Genomic DNA, 14,972 nt, shown 5'->3' with positions numbered 1-14,972 from the left:
TGTACGGGACAGGGCATCATCCAGAATTACCCATCCCCTGCACCACGCTTGGAAGCTGGTGCGACTCTGTCAGCACACGTGGGGGTCCTGCTCCAACCAGAGGGGCCAGGGCTATCCCAGAGCCCTGCAAAGACCCGCTGTCCTGCCCAAACTGGTGGCTGCTGGCCACGTTTGGAGCTCAGCTGCTGGATTCTTCATCAGGGGAGGGAGGAACAGAAAAACCATCTGGGTGGGGTTTTTTTCTTACAGCTGCAGGGAAGCACACCTGTGGGAAGGGTGTTTGAGGCCCATTTAAAGAGGAGCAGGATGGGCAGGGGAGGATGCTCCCGGAGCTGACCCCCGCATCGTGGACACGGCCAATGTCCAGCACAGAGCCCATCTCCTCCGTCCTGCCTCTCCTCCCTCCAGCACTGCAGGGAGCACCCGGCCCTTGAGGACGAGGTCGTGTGTGGGGTGCTCCTTGCGGTGCTTGGAGCCACAGAGGAAGCAAACTGCTCTGTCTTCTCCTCGGCCAGTTTAGGGCAGCATCCTTCCCCAAAACACATCTCAGCGGAGCCTGTAAGTCATTCAGCAGCAGCCCCCAGCGAGCTCGGGGAAGTGGGTTCATGGATGACGTTGTACAGCTCTGCTCTTCTTAGGCCCCTCAGCTGTTTCGAAGCTTTCCTGTTTCCTCGCTGGGCGAGTGCGACATTATTACTACCAGGGCTGTTTCTAGCTCTAAAGAAGCAGGAGGTGGAACTGCTCATGGGGCAGCAGGAGGGGGATTCCTGATTTATCCCTTGCTCCCTCCAAGGGAAAAGGTATAAAGATACTTCTTGGAAGTACATTTATTACAAAAAACTTATTGTTACCCTAAATCTACACGAAATTTACTTAGAAAACGTGAGAATCTCTGTGATTTTAGGGGAGGATCTTGTTATTTTGCTTTAAGAACAATTCTATAGGTATCTGTGGGATGTGACTGTAAGGAGAGGGACAGCCCAGTAAACCTACAGTTGAGAAACCACTGCAACCTGCTGGAATGGATTTCAAAAGCAAGAAAGCTGGGACAAACACAGAAAACAGGTTAACATGTAAAAAGACTCAGGCTTATGGGTACTGCTCACCCTGTGTGCCACTGTCCTTTACTTTAGAAGCTGAACAATAAAAATCGGTTGTTCACAGAAGAGTTTTGGGTTCCTCCTTCTACCCTGTGAAATCTGTACCCCCATTCCCGCAGGCACCCCCAGCCCACCTTCCCCTCTGCTGCCCCGTTCCCAGGCAGCCCTCATTGCTCCACACAGCTGTCGGGCTGGTTCCCCTCTCCTGCAGCTGGCTGCTGGCTCCCTCTGTGCCTTCACTGCCTCACTGCCTGAGGTGGCTCACTGAGATCCCCGAATGCTGCTGAAAACATCCCCATTCTCGGTTGGTTGCCCAAAGAAATGCATTAGACCCAGAAGAGAGTACACCGAGAGGTCTGCTTTCAACCTGTGCTAAAGAGGCTGCGCACTACAGGGGTCCCGCACACTGCTCTAGCACGTTCTGTTGTAACCAGAAAGATTACCCCCGTTTCTAGAGTTGTTTCTTCTTTCCCAAAGGTCTGCACCTCGGGGAAGAGCAAGAACCACCACCCAGTACAGCATTCGCGCATGGCAGCCTACACGCACACTTTGGTAGAGAAAAGCCGCACTGTTTCAACTACGGGCTGCACACTCAGCCCTCAAAGATCATCCCTTAAAGGGTTGTATCTTCAGCATTGACAAACCTACAGTCCCTGTTAGCTCCCGAAAGCATGTGGAGACACAGGCAAAGGCTGGCCCAGGTCAGCGTTACCTTGAGCTTGTCCCAGAACAGCCAGAGTGTCCCAGCAGGAGGGATTAATGCACAGCCACACTACCCCGCTGGCAGGGAGCTGCCTGCTCTGGCACTCGGGACTACGCTGGGAAAACTGCACAGAGAAGGAGAAACAAGGACTAGGGAACTATTTTTGGATTTTTCCATTGACTAGAGAGCACTGGGGTACAGCGGGCACACTGTGCCGTAGCACATCCTACACGATGGTCAACAATAGCAGAGGGACAAAGCAGCTTGTGAGTGACAGAAATCAGCATCTCCAAGCTGAATTAATGGTGTAAACTAGCTTTTTTGGGACCGTCTGAAATAAAGGCACAATCCCAGTAAGAAGCAGCTCACGTGTCAAGGAACAGCTGAAACAACTCTTGGGTAAGACCTTCCCTCTAGTCCGCCCGTGTTCCATTAGGAAAGAAAATGAGGATGGAGAGAGGACATGGAATGATTTGGTCTGCTGACAGTGAAAGACAGACCGGCAGTACCTGGAAAATATAAACTTTTACAGCCCTGACACAAGCAAGGATTATTAAAGGGGGAGGAAGCACAGCAGCACCACAGTGTCAAAGCATGAAACTACTCCATGCATTCGTACTGAAGTAACTGGGGTTCGTATAAAAATACATCACATATAGACACAGCTGATCTTGAAATTCAGATCCATGGTGTTCATCAACTTTTTTAGGTAGAGGTGTATACGTTAGGAAATAAAAAGAAGCCACATATACACAGTATACAAAGGACTTCAGTTTGGAGAAGCACTAAGACAGGTTTCGGTGTATCTACCTCACATGTGTGTTAAATGTTACATCATTTACTGGAAAAATGTGAAATGAGACAAGCCAACGTACGTACCACTAAAACTTTGAGAAGGAAAATACTTTTATTCCAGTGTTAAGTCATAAAACAGCATGATAAAAATCAGACCTTTAACAATTGCTAAACTTTGCGCAAACACACGAAGAACCTACACACTTCCCTACTCGCTACAGACATTCGACTGAACGCAGGAGCGGGCGTTCACGACGCGACACGCCTCCTGTACAGCAGTGTCCCAGCGGAGCCGGAGTCCGAGGGTTGGAACGGTTACACTGATAAAGGACTTGTCTACCCAAGAACAAACACTGCTCTGTCCTGCCGCGCAGACTGCTCCGCTATCAGTTCTCCTCAGGCTACAGCAAACCGAACCAGCAAGACGGTTCCCGCGGGAATATTTTGATACATCTTTCCATTAGTATCTGCCAGCAACAGAATCCTGCCAGTTCAGGTGCAGAGTTCATCAATAACTAACACGTGGTGGGGTAGAAGACAGCTGTTTTCTGGGAACCAGTAACACAGACGTCCACTCTGAGGAGTTACAGCCGTACGATGCACAGGGACTTTATTTGGGCGTAGTGATGCCACATGCAGGACAATAAAAACCCCCTGTTGAGTGGGCTGCGCTGTAAGAGAACGAGGCTGTTTTACACACCCAGGGATGAGTGTTTCCCCGGTGTCCAGTGAGGTAGGTTCACATCCCACCCATTTCACAGGAAAAGAGACACCATAGCTCAGCAACTTGTGACAGTCCTATCACAAACGGGAGAGGTTCCAATTTCCCAAAGAATTCCCACCTACCACCCAGACCCGTTTCTAGAGTTGCATAGACCAAACGCCCCGAGTCGCCAGGGTACAGCGACCAGTTACAACACTCAGGAGGGTTTCCCACCACCTCCCCCTCAGTCTCCCACAAAAGACCACCCCCCCTTCAGGGAAGTGACGTGCAAGTTAAACTCCTGGTTTTGATTATGAGAAACCTGTATGGAGGTTTTTAAAGAAATTGAGATTCGGGTCGAGACTGCTGAAGTGAGAGCCGAGGTCACTGCGGCACAGGCCCTTCTGTCCCCTCCCTCCACAAAGCCAAGCTCCCAAGGGAGTCACAGAGTGCTCCGACATCTCTACCACGTCGTCGCTGGCCGGGCACGTTTGTCTGAGCACACAGATCCTCTTCGTTAAGAACGGAATCACACTGAACCCCGGGGCTGCTCCATCCGCTCCCGGTGGCGCAGCAGCTGGCAGGTGTCCTCCAGACAAGAGCGGCCTGGCAGGGACCCAGAACTTCCCAAAGCTACCAAGCAACACCCAGCTCCAGCTAGGACACACGCCTGTAAGAGGTCTAGCCGCACCTCTGCGCTCCTACCAACATCCCGAATAAAACGCACAACAGAACAAGCTCGTGAAAGTTTACAGAACTTAAATATTTATTTTTAAACCATTTAAAACCCCCCAAAACATTGAAATAAGCTTCATCTATAAACAGATTTACAAGACTAACAACTACAGAAGCTAGAGGAGCACTACAATTTGTTTGTGATGCAGTTATTTTGTAAAGCTTCAGATCAACTGTATTTACAACTTTTGCTGCTTTTACATTTATAAAAATATTTATTTAATCCATAACATTATTGTTTTCAAAAACTATTTCCAGACTTTTTTCTCAGATATAAATTCTAATTGAATTTCAGTTATATAGCAGATGAAAGTTTTAAACAGAAACATTTTTTTAAAATTAAAACAAGGAGTTAAAAGTAATTTTTTTACAGTGTAGGCACCATTGAAAAATAATTGTCCTTGGCATATCTAACCACCATCTCTCACAAGTGTCCTTTATATAAAAACGATGTAATGGCAACGTTGGACTCAAAATGCAGTATCTACTTGCACACCATTACTTTTCAATATTTGGCAGATATATTTCAGATTTTTTAAAATTACTTTTGTGCAAAAACAAAATGTGCAGGTCTGAACCATAAAATAAACACACCCAGCCTTTATCAAAAATAAATTTACACCAACAGTTCCACAGCTAAGTACTGAAAAACAATCCCAGTTCAAAACTTCAGCATAATATACATACTGGGTTGAAAAAGGGAAAAAACAATAGAAGAGATTACCCATCTAGCAGTACCATAAATACATAACTGAAAGCAACTTTATAGTCTTAACTATTTTTTATGAAAAAAACCCCAAACGAAACAAAACCCACTCCGTACTGCACAGTACTAACTTTTTTGTGAAAGAATATCTATAACTCAGTTATTTGCATATTAACTGGTAAATACATATTTAAAATACACTTTCAGAAAATTATAAACAAATTATGCTGATGTACTGTATTTAATGTATTTAAGAACAAAATGCGTATAAATATCTTACAGGAGAAACAACACCACCACACAGAACGCGGGCTGTTACACCGATACCTGCTCGTGAGGTATGTATCATGCGACGCTCGGCTTCTCTGGCTCCCTTCCACCCAGGCATGTATACTCAGAGGAAAAAAAATTAAATTAAGTTAAACTGGACTTCAGGTTCTGTCCATTATTGCCAAAAGCCCCACCCCCTCAACTGTATTGCTCTGAATTTTCCTACCATGATGATACAAGATTGAATTACCACTTCAAAACCTGTTCTAAAAGGTAATACATATACTGTACATCAGGATATTCCTGTTGCTACATATCACCTGCAAACTATTGACATATTGCTCTCAAATATATGTAATCATAGAGCTGCCTAAAATACTGTACCAATTCAGAATTACCGTAGACGCTGTTGCAGGTTTACTCTTCAGGGCATGATAACTATATGCTGGTTGAAGCAGGTGCTACAACAATACCCTTGCCACTACATTACGTGTTTAGAATACGCTCGTGAAAAAGCTGTTTTCTCTGAAGCTTGTTAGTGATTTACAAAAGTTTAACTCATGAATACAAAAGACCTGTACACCCATATGTACAGGAACAAAACAGCATCAAAACATACTGTACTTGCACTTTCTATTAACTAAAGTAAAGGTTATTTCTAAAAGCGAAACTGCACCTCAACATTTATCAGATTAAACAGGTGAAACTACAATATTAAAAGTTGTTCTTTACAAAATAATTTCCTGAAAATATAAAACCATGTGCACTGCCACAAAATAGTCGAGTAGGTTCTTTCAAATCCTCAATCACCATCAATATGTTGCAAAGATCCAAAAGGCACAAGGAGCTCATGAGCTAAGCACTGCCAAGCTTGAAGTAGTTTTGGTGGGTTTCACTGGGTCCATATGAAACAGCAGTCAATTACGTGAAGTTTCTTAGGACGAGTCATTAACAGAAAATCTACAGATAAAAAAATGCAAGTAAGAATGTCGTTAATTACACTGTTTCAGCTTGGCAAACGGCACCTGACTATTTTCGCATCACTGAACTAGCACATACCTTCATCTCAACAGTTCATAGGAAAAACCCACCAGAGGTGACATTCTCTGGAAGACACGCCCTAAAAAGATAAGCTGAAGATTCTCCTGCTCCTTTACCGGCTATAAACACGCTGATGACAAAATTGCAGGCTAAAGGAAAGGACGCGAGGAACACCAACTACAGCAAAGGCGCAGCACTAGAAGACTAGACAGATACAGTAATCGTTGTGATCAGTTCTAGTCTCAAACAGAAGTGTTATGTGGAACCACCAAAGCTAGAAGTTTAAAGCACTGAACCTGGCTCTTTCACTTATCATTAAACTACTCCCATTTACCCAAAATACCAAGCTCAGTGTCAACTAACCTTTCCTGTGCATAATTCCTTAATTTAAAATCTAATTCTTTGAAAATAAAGCAGCTTTTTTTTTTCTTTTTTAACAATGTATAAAAAAAATTCCTTAACTTACTTCTGAAATTTCTCCATAAGCTTCTTCACCATCTTATCTGTGATCCCTGGACATGTTGCTTCTGCCATATTGATGCTTTTCTCAAGTTCCTCAATTGCCTTCTTCCTGCTGGCATTATTTGTGTCCTGCTGCTTCAGCTGAGTAGCAAATCGAAAGAGGTAAAACTTATAAAAGTTAACCAACACTTGGGTAATACTTTCAAAGAAGTTTAAGTCAAGACTTACCTCAGCAAACACAGGAGTGATTATCATAGTTAAACAACTCAGGGTTTTAACAAGATCCTGATCCTAGAAGTTAACAAACAAGGATAACGTTAACACATCCCTATACAATGTATACGCCACGTTGAACACAGCAACCGTGATTTTGAAAGTGCAGTTAAATTCAACAAAGTACTTGAAATACGCTACAAAAACAACGAAGGCACAGTACATCAACCAACGTTACACGATGTGGAAACAGATGCTTGGTGACACATCTGAAAGTGTCATGTATCTTCAGAAATGTTCACGTATCTTCAGTTTTTCCTCTCTACTATTCTAGGAGTCTTTAAAAGGCCCATCTCTATGCTAACAGATACTGATCTACTAGCATATGGTACCTTACGCCCTGAAGGCTGACATGGGCAAAGGAAATATCACTAGCAAGCATCATCTCAAACTACAAAAAGATGGTCAGTTCTTAGGAAAAGTGAGTAATTACTAAGTTTTATCACTATCTTCCTTAAATCGGCTTCAAACCAAGCACTCTGACAGAAGGACTCTTCGGTCTGTACACACCGTTCCGTTCTGCAGCTTCTTCGCGTCTGGCTTCTTCCGAACTGTAGTAAAGCTCCACTCAGGATGAGAGTTATTTTCCTTGTTACTGGACTCCCTGAAGAAAAAGGAGACAATGTACATAATACTAGCCACGACGTTACGCTAAGCAAGCACAGGTAACCCAAATACATAATAAATCTGTATAGATTACTACCCTATTCCTTAAAGTAAGAGGAAAAACATGTATTGAAAAATTAATTGAACTTTAAAAAGAAAACAGCTGCAGAGGCTGAATAAATTGAAATATGATCAAAGCAAAGAAAAGATTTTATCTACACATAAAGCTTACCTTCTCCCATGCCATCCCATTTAAACCAGTTATCTGATAGCCGGAAAAGCAAGAGACTTACAGAATGTACGTTGTTCCACAGGCATTACACAAACTTCCTCGAACACCTCAACCTGGCTATGCAGTATTGCCAATTGTGATTCACTGGCTTTGGTACAACCACTACCCTCTCACTAGGAAATGCTCAGCACTTAAACAGAACTGGAACCGAGTTCAGAGAGAGAGAAAGTTTAAAGAGATAATGAGCACATAGCTTGGCTTAGGCACCTGTCTTCAGGTTCATACAAGGGGTTTTTTGAGAGAAGGCAATGAAAAACATATGGAACAAAAGACAGACGTACAGAAGATGAGCAAATTACACAAATAAACTGCAACAAACCTACTTTAGCCACATTATTAAAAAAAAAAAAGCCCAGAAGAGACGAAACTGAAAATGAACTTACGAATCTGAACCATCGGAATCACTTTCATCACTACTATGTCCCTCTGCTTTCCACCTCTTAAACCTATCAATCAGTTCTGTCAGATAGGAAGTCTTCTTGGCGTTTTTCATAATGAATTTGTGCTTCAGGAGTTCTTTCGCAGTAGGGCGCTGGAAGAAACACTTTAAATATTTAATGTTATGCTAACATTCCATGATTTTAAATGTTAATAGGGGAGATTCAGTAAGACAACTGAGCTAACAAATACAGCATCAGGAAATTAGTGAAACAGGAAGTCAAGAAAGGCCAGTAATCCACATTTACAAGCGCTCTAAAAATATGACCAAGTCACACACAGACTCGACTGCTTATCCTTCTAGGCTAGAAGGTACACACCCAGGAAAATGACTAATCAAAATTCTCCAATGCAACATTTCCTTGTAAGCAGAACTCTGACTCTCTGTCAGCAGAAGTTCTGCTAGAGAAAGAAGACCTACGATTCTCTCTGTTAGGGCTTCTCTGAGATTATCCCAGCTCTGACTGCATTTTAGGAACCTGTCTCTCTGCCACCATCATCTCCTTCAGCATTCTTCCCACTTCTTTCAGTGTTTTAAACAAGGATGGAGACACCTATTAAAAATCACCACTACCATTTACAGTGGAAAATATAATCTTTAACATTATTGCTATCGACTACAATACACTGCACCGGCAAAACACTTCCCAAGCATGAGACAGCAGAAAACAAAACCAAAACATCTCTATACACATACATATATCTACTCACAAATGTTGGGTCCTTATTCAGACATGCATCAATAAATTCTTTAAAAGGTTTACTGAATTCTCCTAATAAAGTTGGCGGATTGTTTTTCGGAATGAGAAACAGAACTCTCATCGGATGCATATCGGAGTTGGGAGGCTCCCCTTTGGCTAGTTCAATAGCCGTGATTCCCAACGACCAGATGTCAGCCTGAGAAAGGGAAAAGCTACTTTTAGTACAAAATTAAGGGCTATCATTACCAAGTATTATTTAATAACTGAAATCTATATAATGAAACTAATTTTGGTCTCAGTAGATCATGCACAAAGATTCCTTTCTAATACTTGAAGACTAAAACTCAAAAGACGTGGCTGACTTAATCAGTCTTTAATGATGAACATCTACAACATCACTTTTGTTGCACACTGTCACTGGTAACACGGTCAGCAACTTAAATGTGCACCTACATACATTTGCTTTTGGAAAAAGCTTCACATTAGTCTTCCTTTGTTTTTTTCCTGTCTAATGAACTACAAACTGCCACAAATTTCCTGAGTCCAATTTAGATTTTGTTTAGATAGCAAAACTGCATGTTGATGGTACTTTTTAAACCGCAGGTGCATTAAGGCATCCAACCTTGTTTGACACCTCACTCTACAAGAACAAGGCGGAGAGTTGAATCAAACTCAGCAGGTGATTGCTTAGTTTCTTTCCTAACAGACTGCTTGACAAATTTAGCTAGAAAATTATCAACCAACTAGTCAGACCTGAAACACCAAGTTCACAGTGTATGTTTCTCAAGAATAATGGAGCAGTATTTATTTTAGCTAAAGGTAAGCATTATAAATGAATTCTGTCTTTTGATCAAAATGTCCTGTGAACTATAAAACTCTTTTCCAATTTAGAGATTTTTCCCAAGTGAAATATACATTACTCCCATCTTTTTAGATGAACTACAATAGCTATTAAGGTCACTAAAGGTGTTTCTCACTAAAAAGTGGCTGGCAATGCTTGATCACACATGCCACTGAAGTCATAAACTAAAGTCACCCATTGAGTAGACAGGAACGTCTCCAATATTCCTTTCCTATTCACAAGAACTAAAATGTTTATACTTAATACTGAAGAATTAAACTAGCTACTAGCTTGTTGTTTATTACTGAAATATCATAACCAACAATTGCGTGTTGGCGCAAAATGTTTTGAAAGAAGCGATGGGGCTCGTAAATCTCTGCCACTAAAAAAAATACATGAATTTCTATTTTATCTTCTGTCATTCTGAAGTCGGGAGAGAAGGAGAAAGGTTAAAATTCAGTCCAGATGCCAAAATATTAATCAGTATTAGCTCCGAAATTAAAGTGTATCCTGTCCAAATCCCTTCGTCTGTCCTACCAAAGGCCTGCATCTTCTGTGCTTTGCCATCAGACTTCTGGGATGGCAAGAGATTGGTTGCTGAGCGAATGTAAATGAAGGGGATGGTACAGCTGATCTATACACTGGGCGAGCAGGAGAGGGATTATTCTCACTTTGACTGGACAACATGCATTTTTTGAAAAGGGTAGAGAGCTTTTCCAAAATGCCCTAGGGAACGCGTTATGGTTGCACCACTGAAACTCTATACATTAGAACCACAACATACTCCTGCTTATCAGCAAGAACCCTTGTGACATGTACACAAATTCCTTCGAGTCTGAAAGATCCTGGGGAAAGTCTCCCGGAGTGCGAATATCTTCAGGAGATCTCAGCTATTCAACAGTCTCTGTGAAAAAAATCCTCCTCATCATTTCTAGCAGTAGTTCCAGCCCTCAGAAAGACATGGAGGAAGTCTGGTTTTCTACAGCTAGTACACACAGGGAAATTCGCCTTCGCAATTAAGTCATCTATCAACAGATCCCATGAGAAAAGAAATGTAGAAGGTACCATCATGCTACCACAGCTACCCATCCTGTAGTTCAAGTTATTTTTTTCCTTTGCAAGATCAGTCACCCGCGCTAAAATCTTCAGCATTACATCAAAAATGCCATTAAAGAAATTATATCCAGAGCTGTTCGTAAAAATCTGAGAATAGGGTAAAATTTCAGCCACCATCTTGGCTTTAAATAAGCTGGTATGTTCTGGAGGCATTCCAATTTGTGAGAGCTTTATTACTGCTTGAATTAAATGTGAAAAATTGAATTGAAATTAAAAAGGACTCTAACCAACCAAGCCACAACACTGAAAGCATCCAGGGAATTTCTCTGAAAGAATCTTAACATCAAAGCATCCATTTACTTGGTGCATTCGCATGGGTCTCGCATGTGATTGCGGTGACGTATAACTACTGTATAAAAAACGTTTAATCATATATTTTACTATTTGAAACCCTGTCATTTGAAATACATTTTTTTACTCCATCCTGATAGAGCTAAAACCACAAAAATCAAAGTAATTTCTGTTGGGCCTGCAGATACAAAGCAAAGGTATTCTACTCTCCTACATACTTTTGAATCATATGCTGACTGCTGAATAACTTCAGGAGCCATCCAAAAAGGAGTTCCAACAAAGGTATTCCTCTTGATTTGCGTGTCTGTCAGCTGCCCAGCAACTCCAAAATCAGCGAGCTTGACATCGCCTTGTTCCGATAACAAGACATTGGCAGCTGCCAAGGAGAAATAACATAATATCTACATTAGAATACTGCCCTTATGATTTTTAAAGGCTTTAATGAAGTAACATTTACAATACTATGTACCTTTTATATCCCTGTGAATCTTCTTCTCCGAGTGTAGGTAGTCAAGACCTTTCAAGATTTCCTTTAGCATGGTAGCAATCTGGAACTCATCAAATGGGCCAGCACGCAGCTTTAGAGAAAAGACACATTAAAATAATGTTAATGTTGTATCTGGTTTTTGCATTGTTATTGATTTAATTAAATCTTAAACTTGAAAGACTTTTTGAAGAACTGGCAGAATTAATAAAATTTTCAATGAATTATGTCAACATTCTATCAGAAATAGGTGCCCTTGGAATAATCATAGAATCACAGAATCATTTTGGTTGAAAAAAGACCTTTAAGATCATCAAGACCATTCATTAACTCAGCACTGCCAGGTCACCACTAAACCATGTCCCTTAGCACCACATGTGCATGTCTTTTAAACTCCTCCAGGGATGGTGACTCCACCAATTCCCTGTTCCAGTGGCACCCTGTTCCAGTGGGTGACAACCCTTTTGGTAAAGAAATTTTTCCTAATGTCCTACCTACATAAACCTCTCCTGGCACAACCAGAGGCCATTTCCTCTCGTATCCCTTGTTACTAGGGAGAACAGACTGAGCCCCACCTCACTACAACCTCCTTTCACCTTCACATCTCCATCTCTACTGACAATACATCAAAACCGCAGTTACTTTTCTAACGTATACAGTATGCATGCTGCTCTCAGCATGCGACACACATGAAAAGTTAGAACTAACTTTCCACAAAGTTACTGTTTCCTACAGACAGCAAACACAGCAGACTGAATTCTGCATTCTAGATTAAGTGAATTAAGAAACTCCATTTATTTCAAAGGAAATGAGTCTATTGACTGTGGTTTTCAAATTTAATGATGCATTTTTGATTCCATGCTTGCTTTTCATCAAGAAGATAATGCGCTCCTATAAAGCTGCTAGTATGGAGTAAGTGTAAACTTTGCACATTAGAAAGCTATGTAAATAAACCATAAGCAATTAAGGAGGGTGATTCTGCTATAAAAAAAAATCACCAATGACACAGCACTGAAACAGAGCACAGCATGAAATTATGGTATGGCAAAGTGAGGCAAATGAGGAAAAACTTTAAAGTTTTATTCGTCTAAAGGTTCAGTGGTTTCAGTTGTCACTGGTAAAAGCGACTTCACTATTTCTGACGCTCTACGGAAGACTACAAATTACTCAAAATAGTATCTCACAGCTCCTTTCTCAAAAAGACTAAGTTCCAGAGCTACAAACTACCACATGCTCCACATAATTACTGTGCTTTTGCATTCCCATAGCTGCATTGATGTGATGCAATTCCATAAAGAAGTTCAATTAAATTTGTGAAGTTAAACACACACTTCAACTCTTGCATACAGGACCGCTGTTAGCAAATATATAATTAACACCATTCGGCAATGCTGAAGACATGATATTTTTCCTTCAGAATCACACAAACAAAGACTGAGTTATATTATCTCACAGGAAAGGGTGGGTCTCTAAGCTTCACAGCCGAGGCAGAGCTGTACCGAAAGCATGGGGAAACCACATCCACACACAGTGCACTGTGCAACATCCTTCATGAATGCCACACTATCTTAAGTAAAAGGCACTTTCATGCCTAACTGAAAATACCTGAAAATGGAAAACCCAACACCTTTTAACCAGTTAAAATTAACAGTACTCTGTGGGCACACACTCCATTCATTTCTGAGACCCAATCCCAAAGGAAACATTTTCTATTCAAGTGTAATGAATTCTACTGGGGGAAGGTGACAAGGGATAGACAGACAAATCCAAACCCAAAAAACCACCACATACGGCAAGAACAGTATTTCTTCTCATACTAAAAATAAATTGCCTTATGTTTGACTGAGAACACATGGATGCTTCTTAATGCTTAGAAGCAAGCAGTAAAACCAAAAAAATCTCAACATCAATTCAATATAACAGAACTACTATTCAAATTCACACTTTTTGGAGCATTACCATGCCACAGTGATGTAATACCAGCTGTTTCCAGATTTTATGAAGAGACAGGAAAGCACAACATAGTAAGCTTCACTAGTACTTATAATGCAAAAAAAAAAAAAAGAGAGAAATCATACTTACAAGATCCAAAGCTGACCCTCCACCCAAGTATTCCATTATTATCCATAGTTTCGTGCCCTGTAAAGGAAGCCATGAGTTGTTAAAAGCCCGAGGCTGACAAATTAAAAATTATGTATTTCAATAGACTACCAGCGCACTGTTCGGAGAAGGTAAATGTAGAGTTCCATTAATCACCAAGATACATGTAATTACTTCTTGTAGAACGATCACACAGCTCCTGTGCGGGATGTCTAACTCTCAATTAAAGTTTCACTTATGTATTTAAAAAAGCAACAAAACACCACCACTGCCACCACTCCCCCACCACTAATCATTTTCTGCTAACTGATATCTAAAATTACTTCACCCAAAGGAATGAAACTTAGAGGAAAAAGTGATTCAGTAGTGGTTTAAGCTAAGTGTTTTAATGTAAAGTGGTAGTTCTTACAAAAGACTGTCTTTGAATTACTTTGCATTAATTCCAGCCATTTGTGATACAGAAGCATTACAATTTTAACAGGAAACTTTCTTGTAACATCACTACACCTCTCATCTGAGGAAAATACTCAGGAAAAAAAAAATACTTTTGAGCGAGGGAGTGAACACGACCATACTTCAAAGACAACAGAAACTTAAAGGCTAGTGGAGGCAGCTGCTAGGTGCCTCTTCACCTACACAGTAACTGTGCAAGTGTGTATCTAACATGTCTACAAGCTCCTACGTAAGTTGTCAGACCCAGCAAAAAACGAGAATTGACAGCCCTTGAATATGCTTGTACCCAAGGACTCGCGTCCCAGCACAAAGCATGCCTGCTACTATAGGGGCAGCTCCGATCTCGAGATACAGAGCAGCACTACAACCACCAGCCAGGAGGAACTGCACTTGCCAGACCTGGAACCTTACAAAACCATTCAGGTTTCCAAAGTTTTCAAATCAGAGGTTTGAAATTAAAAGGTCAAAGATAAGAGCAATATAGTTCAAGAAAAAGTATGACTTTAGGCATATCCTAATTTTGGAATTTTTGTTTTGTTTTTATTTTTTTTATTGTTTCTAGTAATATCGCAAAGTTCACTTACTCCAGTATATGCAGTTTGAATCTCAACCCCTGTGAATACGTGAGGTTCTGCACTTTCTTTGTGGAGATTTCTAGACTAGCAGAATTGACAAATTCTTCTAACACAGATTTTTAAATGCTGACCTTGCTCTTGATATGCAGCTGCAAAAGGTGGCTGGTTCATTTAAACAAAACAAGACAGATTCAGTATCACATCTACAGACTGTGTTTCAAAACAGGGATCTTCCACTATTTGCTTGTCAGAGTCCCCTCACATTTTAGAAGAAATCCAAATATTAA

General features: G+C 41.1%; 1 protein-coding gene across 1 annotated transcript; it reads right to left on the bottom strand.

The window, feature by feature from the left end:
- Nucleotides 1-4,228: 4,228 nt before the first annotated feature.
- Nucleotides 4,229-13,702, bottom strand: STK26 (serine/threonine protein kinase 26). Its single transcript, XM_010133796.1, has 9 exons — nucleotides 13,640-13,702; nucleotides 11,543-11,651; nucleotides 11,292-11,449; nucleotides 8,836-9,021; nucleotides 8,070-8,218; nucleotides 7,299-7,392; nucleotides 6,744-6,806; nucleotides 6,520-6,656; nucleotides 4,229-5,972 (listed from the first exon to the last, which is right to left on the bottom strand). The coding sequence occupies exons 1-9, from the start codon at nucleotides 13,673-13,675 to the stop codon at nucleotides 5,948-5,950; spliced, it is 957 nt and encodes a 318-aa protein (XP_010132098.1). The 5' UTR covers nucleotides 13,676-13,702; the 3' UTR covers nucleotides 4,229-5,947.
- Nucleotides 13,703-14,972: the final 1,270 nt, after the last annotated feature.

The sequence above is a fragment of the Buceros rhinoceros genome, unplaced genomic scaffold (genome assembly GCF_000710305.1).
Source record: "Buceros rhinoceros silvestris isolate BGI_N320 unplaced genomic scaffold, ASM71030v1 scaffold18663, whole genome shotgun sequence".
NCBI lineage: Eukaryota > Metazoa > Chordata > Aves > Bucerotiformes > Bucerotidae > Buceros > Buceros rhinoceros.
Note: the sequence above shows the minus strand (reverse complement) of the source record. Positions and strands in the feature narration are given on the sequence as shown.